The sequence below is a fragment of the Papaver somniferum genome, unplaced genomic scaffold (genome assembly GCF_003573695.1).
Source record: "Papaver somniferum cultivar HN1 unplaced genomic scaffold, ASM357369v1 unplaced-scaffold_83, whole genome shotgun sequence".
Classification (NCBI taxonomy): domain Eukaryota; kingdom Viridiplantae; phylum Streptophyta; class Magnoliopsida; order Ranunculales; family Papaveraceae; genus Papaver; species Papaver somniferum.
In genome coordinates this window covers 3,043,813-3,050,872 of record NW_020651304.1, presented here as the reverse complement: position 1 = coordinate 3,050,872, position 7,060 = coordinate 3,043,813, and the positions used below count along the sequence as shown (strand labels likewise).

Here is a 7,060-nt window from a genome sequence, read left to right as displayed (position 1 = left end):
ATTAATACCTTGCCGACTATGTGTAGCAGAAAATGACCTTCTCTTGATGCCTAAAATCATAAGATCGGCAAGGTTATAAAATTACGATCTTGCCGATTATACAAAAGCCGACACTACATTGACCAAATACCGTGCCGACTATTTGTTGAAGAAAATGAACTCCTGATGCCTAAAATAATAAGGTCGACAGGGTAAGAAAATTACGACCCTGCCGGCTAAACTTAATCGACATATTGGTGAAACAAAAACATCGTCGGCGAGTTCGAAATTCAAATTTTTGCAAGTAAAAATTTGGGCACCATCCTATAAATACATTAGTTCTCTCTACAAAACAACGCACACCTATTTGCATATACTCTTCAAAGCTTATATCATCATATACTCCATCTAACTCTCCCAATACCTCTATATACAACAATGACATCATTTGATTCAAATGAAGATTTATCCATCACCAAAGCATGGTATGCGGGAACTCGGGTTAGAAATCAGTCCTTCGTAAGGGTGGATGCCGTAACCTTTTGGGGTAGGGTATACAACAAATATAGGCAAGAGTTTGGGAATCCTAATGGAAGAAGTGTTCAACAAGTGCGATAGGCACCTAGTCATCGAAAATGCGATACTTACTTTTTTAGCTATCCAACATCGGATTTTGAACGCTACCCACTTTAGCTACTCCATTGAACAATTTGTAAGTATTTTTGTGGTTTATTTTACGTAATCTATGTTGTTTGATCTTCCTACTAAACACCACTAACAAAGTAAGTTTGTGTTTTGTTTTTGTAGCATGAAGTCGTCAAAGCGCGCTACTCGGAGGAAAAAGGGGGAAGCATTCGCATTCGATGCAAGCTATCAATTCATGGTATCCAAGGTTCCGGAGTATGCCCCGTAGATGATAGTGGGTGAATCGGACTCGGATTCCTCCGACGAAGATTGATGGTTTTAGATGTTTTAGTGTAGGTTTTGGGGTAGATCTCTATGTAAACCCTCACGAGACTATAACTCGTCCACTACGGTCGCCTAGGGGTTCAAAGGCTTGATGTACATGCTAAGTGCATTCGTTGTTCCAACGACAAGGAGTTAGATTTAATGTTTCCCATAAAATTGTATGAATATAGTGAATTACATCTTCCCATACTCTGTCTTCTATTGGGTATAACTAAAACTCGGCAAGGTTACATTGCCGACTATTAGACAACCGACAATGTTAGAAATTATTTGTGTGACGACTATTAGTCAGCCAGCAGGGTAAGAAATATTTATATGCCGACTATATGATAGCCGACAGTGTAGGAAATATTTATATGCCGACTATAAGATAGCTGACCCAGGATAGTCGACATCTTCTTCATTCATAGACCTTGCCGGCCAAAGATAGTCGGCGTTTTCTTCATCCGCAGACCTTGCCGGCCAAAGTTAGTCGGCACCATATTCAATCGTAGACCTTGCCGACTTTTTACATTTTCAGAACCAAATTTTTTTATCGAACTCATAAGACAAAAGATTTAACCTACTGAATTCATAATTTCATAAGTTTTAATCTAAATTCAATTAATTAAGCTAATTAAATTTTTTAGTGTTAATTAAAGAATGATATATTAGCCATTTAAAAAATGTAAGATTAAGGGTGGCTTGTTTACTTCAAAATGACCCATGTTTTGTCCCATTAGGTATACCCCAATTTGGCGAGGTTTTGTAACTGTTTTGACTTTTAAAATAAGCTCGTTTTTCATCGTATTCCGATTCGTTGACCATCCAGACTGGTTTTTCTCTTTCTAGCTCCAACCAATTTATCTATCTAACTCGTTTGAATGGCGACAGAGATTCAAGAACTTAAAGAGATTGAAATTCCTCAAGGCAAAACCCTTGAAACAATTTTCCAAGAGCCTGTTAACAAAGAAGATGAAGGAACTAAAGAAAGTAAATCTGAGACTAATTTGGATTCAACGGTAGCTGATGCAGATCTTCAGAAGAAAATGCGTAGAGCTGAACGTTTTGGAGTGCCTGTTAACTTATCTGAGAAAGATAAGAGGAATACCAGAGCTGAAAGGTTCATTTTTTATTATTTTTTGGTTCTAGGGTTTAATTAAGTTTTTTGATGTTCTTGCTTGTTGTTTGTCAATGTGATGGCTATTAAAAAAAATTTACTACTTTCATTATAGCATTATAGACTCAGTTGTAAAAAAACTCTAGAAAGTTGTTTATTAAACTCTAGCACTGTAGTAAAGGACTTTGGGAAGCTAAATCGTCAGCTGGAGAGCACCATATATCTTCCTAGAAATCATCTCCTCATTTAGTTACCAACTCACCTTGTGGAATACAAGATACAGGAAGAACTAGTATGTGTTGCCTATGTGTAGAGAAGTTTCGATATCATGTTTTAAAATTTTAGTTAATCGGGATCACTTGTATTGTTCATGTCATGTTTGATTGTGTTTGAAATATAGTCTACCTACAACATTGGGAGAATGATTCCTATTCCACCTTTCGGATGCCACTGATATTCGCCTGGAAATATTGTTGTCACTTGTCACTCGTGTACTTAATCACAGTATCCTCTTCCTGACGTACATAAGAGTGCTAAAATGCAACTTGATTTTGGATGTTGCATTTGTAAACTCTTGGTGATACAAAAGTTGGCTGAAATTTGAAATGCTTTTCCTGGCCTTTTTTCACTGTTAGGTTTGGCACTGCACCTACAGTCCAAGAATCAGATGCATCAAAGAACTCAGAGGACCTGAAGAGAAAGGCAAGGGCAGAGAGGTTTGTTATTCCGTGTCATCTTGTTTCACTACTAATTAAACTTTGGAAAGAAAAATTACCTGCCTTGAACTCTGAAAAGAATCTACCTTCTTTCTCAAAGACTGTAGATTACCTTTGATAGGGTTTGAGGCTTATTCCTTTATGTCATTATCTAGGTTTGGGCTGCCAGCAAAGCCTGTTGCTGATGCCACTGATGAGGAGGCAAAGAAAAAGGCTCGTCAAGACAGATTTACATCCAATTCTAAGACAAGTCCCAAGATGGATAGTGTTGAAGAAGATAAAATGAAAGCCAGGGCAATCAGGTCATCGTCTCAGTAACCTATTGTTCTATTTTTAAAACTCCTTAATTAGCTTCTTGCAACTATTGGGACACAGCACTTTTGATTAAGCGTTAGAACTTAAGTTGAATCTTCACTCTTTTTCAGGTTTTCACAATGTCCAGCTTCTGCCCCATCACAGACAACAAATGGAAAGGGGATCTCTATTGAGGTAGGATAAGCTGCGTAACACACAGTAGCTTGTCGATATCTGTGAAATGAAAATCTGTCTGCATAGTTGGTATCAAGTTTGTGCTCTGAATCATTCTGTTGGTATTTTTCCAGGGGACTGCGGATGTGAAGGCCAGTGGAGGGACCTGAGCAATGGACATTAATTGCCTTCTTTTCTGGTAGGTGTGATTTCTAGTGTAGTAGCATTTGTAGAAGCCATAGATCTGAGTGAGATTTCTTTGGGTTATGCTAAATGCGGATCAACAAAATCAAACTCCATGGGTGAACCATTTCAAGTGTTGTAGCTATTTTGATATTATCCTCTTGATTTCTTCTTTTTTGCTTCTTTTCAGTTTCATTATGATGAGATTGCTGTCTAATTTTCCTATTATAATTTTGCTTCAGCAGAGAGAGAGGGGTTAACGTATTTCACTTCTCGGCAGATGGAGGGTGTGAGCCCGTGTTAACAATTTTACATTTCAACCCAAAATGGAAGCTTGTACTTTAAATAAATGTCTGGACAAACGTACTCTGACTACTAGTGCTGCTATTGGTGGAATTGTAAAAGAAGTATATTTTCTTTGTTTCCCTGACAGGTGTTGTTAAAATCTGGTAGAAAGGTAATAAATTGTAGAAGAAGCTGCTTGTCTAAGTATATTCTTAAGTCCTTCTGGATCTTCAGTTTATTCCTTCAGGTTATCTGTAGCATTACCTTTTTTCCCTCTCTAGCATTGTCTTGAATCCTTTGCTCACTCTGAAAAGAAAACTTGGAACCTAGTACAGGCATTTTATTTTTCAGCATCGCATTTTCAAAATTGGAAAACTAGCTGCTTGAATACACCGGCTCAATATTCATTCCTGGAGTAATTCAAATTTGAATATGCTTTTCCCATATCCTTCATCTGGTTCATTTTACATTAAAATTAAAATACACCGGCCCAATAATGTCATTCCTGGAGTAATTCAAATTTGAATATGCTTTTACCATACCCTTCATCTGGTTCATTTTACAGTGAAATAAAAGTTGCATCGTTTCTCTATAGCATGGGAATGAATTTCAGATTGAAAAGCAAACTGTGGGCAGGGATTCTAACCTAAAGCCAGACCATCATATAGTGGCTCAAAAAGGATTCTAACCTAAAGCCAGACTATCATATAGTGGCTCAAACTTCCAACCGCTCGAGTTACTATAATGTTTTATTTAGCCATTACAGGCAATAATTACAAAATAACAACCAACCAGGAAATACAAATAAACAAGATAATCATTTTTGAGAGGCATGTTCCTGCGTTTAAGGAACAATTTCTATACTCTTTTTCTTTTTGGATTTTCTTGAGTGCAGAAATATATTCATGGGAATCCCAGCACACATCAGAAGATTCATTTTCTATGACTTCCTTGATACAATATGAAAATCCGAAGGAAGATGGAAGATTGTATATGACTCTTGTTGCATACTACTAGCATTTGAGATGTGTGTTTAGATGTGTAGGGCCGCCGCCGCCTCTCATGGAGACCGTAGGTGTGCGAAATAACGCTTTACTGATAACATTAGGAGATAGAAAAAGAACTACTACAGTAATATCATCATGAAAATGTCTTCTTACTCCTCGATCGATCTTCTTTAGATCTGAATATCTCATCTCCCTTTTCTTCGCTGCTCGTTGAAGCGCACTTTTAACTAGTTTCTTAGCGATTCCCTGCATATTTTTCTGGAAAATTAGCTTACATGCTATAAGTGGTACTGCTGTTGTTGTTAATTTAAAAGTTGCAAAATAAAGAGTCACACAACAAACTTACGTTATGAGGATTGTGATGGACAATGTCAACGACTTCTTGATTACTTAGGTGTTCCCATAAGCCATCGGATGCAAATATGAGAAACTGATCTTGGGGTTTGAGTTTGTGGACTAGTATCGACGGATCAGGTCTGAGAAGCGGTTTGTCAAAGGGTGGCAGTCTAAACTTGGATTGGAGAGGGTCTCTGTTGAACTCTGCCTTCTTCAAATAAGCATCACCGAGGGATCTCGTGACCTGGGAGAACAAGCAATTTAGTCTTTTTTAACAAGTTGTCATCCTCCAGGTGTGTGGAAATTTTCCATTTTCATTTAGGCTTCGGTTGACAAAAAGTTTACATTTTGATTCATATCTTGGTATTGTGAAATGACCGCGCACCATAGGTTGTGATATTGAGCATAAACACAGACAAGACAGCTCTGTACAAAGCAAAATGGTAAAAATCGCAATGAGTATTACCTGTATAATACCCTTAACACGCCAAACTTTATGCCTCAAAACCACAATCTGCGGGTCATCAGGATGCAATGTTCGCATCTCTTCTCTCACACTGTCGATACTTGCATTGTGCTCTGTTGATAATTGAGTTGCTACAACTTGCCTAGTAGCCTTCTCAAGTCTTCCTAGAACTAGTCGAGAATCTCCAGCATTTCCAACGTATAATGTTCCGCTGCAAATGATTCCTACTACACAACATGAGCCTACTGACAAGATTTGTGGTCTACTCAACCATTGTTTCCTTACAAGAGAAAGGAATCCCTCTTCTGTTTCTATAAACGCTTTGTGAATAACATCACCTGACATTCCCTGTTGCTCCCACACTAATCCTGCATCACGATTGCGGTCAGAATCAGTAACCTTAGCTATTAGATTTCATATTCAACTATGGTACGTGCAGAATACACTACATTGGTATAATACAGAATCGGCTAACCAAATATCATCCTTTAAATTTAAGAAACATCTTATTTCAAATGCAAAACCAGAACAACAACATATTATTACATTATAAGAAAGAATGGCAAAAGAAAACATACTCTTCAGATTTGAGAACAGATGCTCGTTTAAGTAGCGTGAAGCCTCTGGTCCTGCATGACCGTCATAGATTCCTACAAACGTCCCTTGCGGACCCGAATCACATGAACTCAATGGCCCTGATTCGATTCGACTCTGGTCTTCCAACATACTATTGGCTTGAACTACTGCCATTGAGAATTCACCATTTAAATTTTCACCTAAATCTTTATACCATAACAACCCATTTATTCTACCATTTCTATCTCTGCTATCATCGCCTTTAGCCGAAGATCTCCAACAAGGTGACACCATCTTCATGAACGCATTTGCTAGCGTACGCCACATCTCTCATTCAAACCAGCTGTTAATTATTAATTGATGTATCCATCAAAATCCATACCAAACTCGAAAGTTCAAAATCTAGTGTTTAATTGAGTTGAAAATTCAAACAATTCTATAACCACACAATTTCTCAACTAAGGAAAAAAAAAAGTTTTTCAACTATATTACAGCAAAAATCTACATGAAAAACTAAACAAAATGGATAGAGGAACCCAAAACAAAAGTTAATCCATTCACATTTCACATTCATTTATCTAATGAAATGATAATGTTAGTTATAATGAACCTACCTTGAATCTGGTTGTGACAGCCCATGTGTTTATATGTCTGAGGTAGTACGCGTTTGAATGTTTATAAACTGAAAAATCTCTTTATCAAAAAAAAAAAAAAAAAAAAAAAAAAAAAAAAAAAAAAAAAAAAAAAAAAAAAAAAAAAAAAGAAAGAAAATGTCACATATACGAGTAGATATTTTTGAGACAAATTCTGATATATTGAATATACATAAAATTAGTTAAAAAGACCAAAATCAACAATTCCTGGGTGAAATGGACAGTTAGATTTTGATACTGTTTAAATGGACAAAAATATAAAAATAGGCAGGATGTAACCAGTTTCATCGTGCCCATTTTCAAATATTTTTTCTTACTTTTAA

At 36.7% G+C, this 7,060-nt stretch overlaps 2 protein-coding genes across 4 annotated transcripts; one reads left to right on the top strand and one right to left on the bottom strand.

The window, feature by feature from the left end:
• Positions 1-1,737: 1,737 nt before the first annotated feature.
• Positions 1,738-4,028, top strand: LOC113345719 (protein MODIFIER OF SNC1 11-like). Of its 2 annotated transcripts, none has more exons than XM_026589404.1 (6): positions 1,738-2,050; positions 2,683-2,763; positions 2,919-3,065; positions 3,189-3,252; positions 3,366-3,430; positions 3,657-4,028. In XM_026589404.1, exons 1-5 carry the CDS (start codon positions 1,812-1,814, stop codon positions 3,399-3,401), a joined length of 567 nt encoding a protein of 188 aa, XP_026445189.1. In that variant the 5' UTR covers positions 1,738-1,811; the 3' UTR covers positions 3,402-3,430; positions 3,657-4,028. The 2 variants fall into 2 exon arrangements, with proteins under 2 accessions (XP_026445189.1, XP_026445188.1); XM_026589403.1 differs by having other exon boundaries at positions 3,660-3,956.
• Positions 4,029-4,210: 182 nt separating this feature from the next.
• On the bottom strand, positions 4,211-6,762 carry LOC113345790 (probable protein phosphatase 2C 38). Of its 2 annotated transcripts, XM_026589464.1 has the most exons (5): positions 6,699-6,762; positions 6,087-6,427; positions 5,509-5,876; positions 5,053-5,286; positions 4,211-4,952 (listed from the first exon to the last, which is right to left on the bottom strand). In XM_026589464.1, the coding sequence occupies exons 2-5, from the start codon at positions 6,409-6,411 to the stop codon at positions 4,713-4,715; spliced, it is 1,167 nt and encodes a 388-aa protein (XP_026445249.1). In that variant the 5' UTR covers positions 6,412-6,427; positions 6,699-6,762; the 3' UTR covers positions 4,211-4,712. The 2 variants fall into 2 exon arrangements, with proteins under 2 accessions (XP_026445249.1, XP_026445248.1); XM_026589463.1 differs by lacking the exon at positions 6,699-6,762 and having other exon boundaries at positions 6,087-6,648.
• Positions 6,763-7,060: the final 298 nt, after the last annotated feature.

Bases quoted from the DNA above. Each gene is read 5' to 3' on its own strand.
- LOC113345719 (XM_026589404.1), top strand. From the start codon at position 1,812: ATGGCGACAGAGATTCAAGAACTTAAAGAGATTGAAATTCCTCAAGGC. The intron at 2,051-2,682 runs GTTCATTTTTTA...TTTCACTGTTAG, and splicing joins AGGAATACCAGAGCTGAAAG to GTTTGGCACTGCACCTACAG. The intron at 3,066-3,188 runs GTCATCGTCTCA...ACTCTTTTTCAG, and splicing joins ATGAAAGCCAGGGCAATCAG to GTTTTCACAATGTCCAGCTT.
- LOC113345790 (XM_026589464.1), bottom strand. From the start codon at position 6,411: ATGTGGCGTACGCTAGCAAATGCGTTCATGAAGATGGTGTCACCTTGT. The intron at 5,877-6,086 runs GTATGTTTTCTT...ATCGTGATGCAG, and splicing joins TCTGTTCTCAAATCTGAAGA to GATTAGTGTGGGAGCAACAG. The intron at 5,287-5,508 runs GTAATACTCATT...TTGTTCTCCCAG, and splicing joins GTGTTAAGGGTATTATACAG to GTCACGAGATCCCTCGGTGA.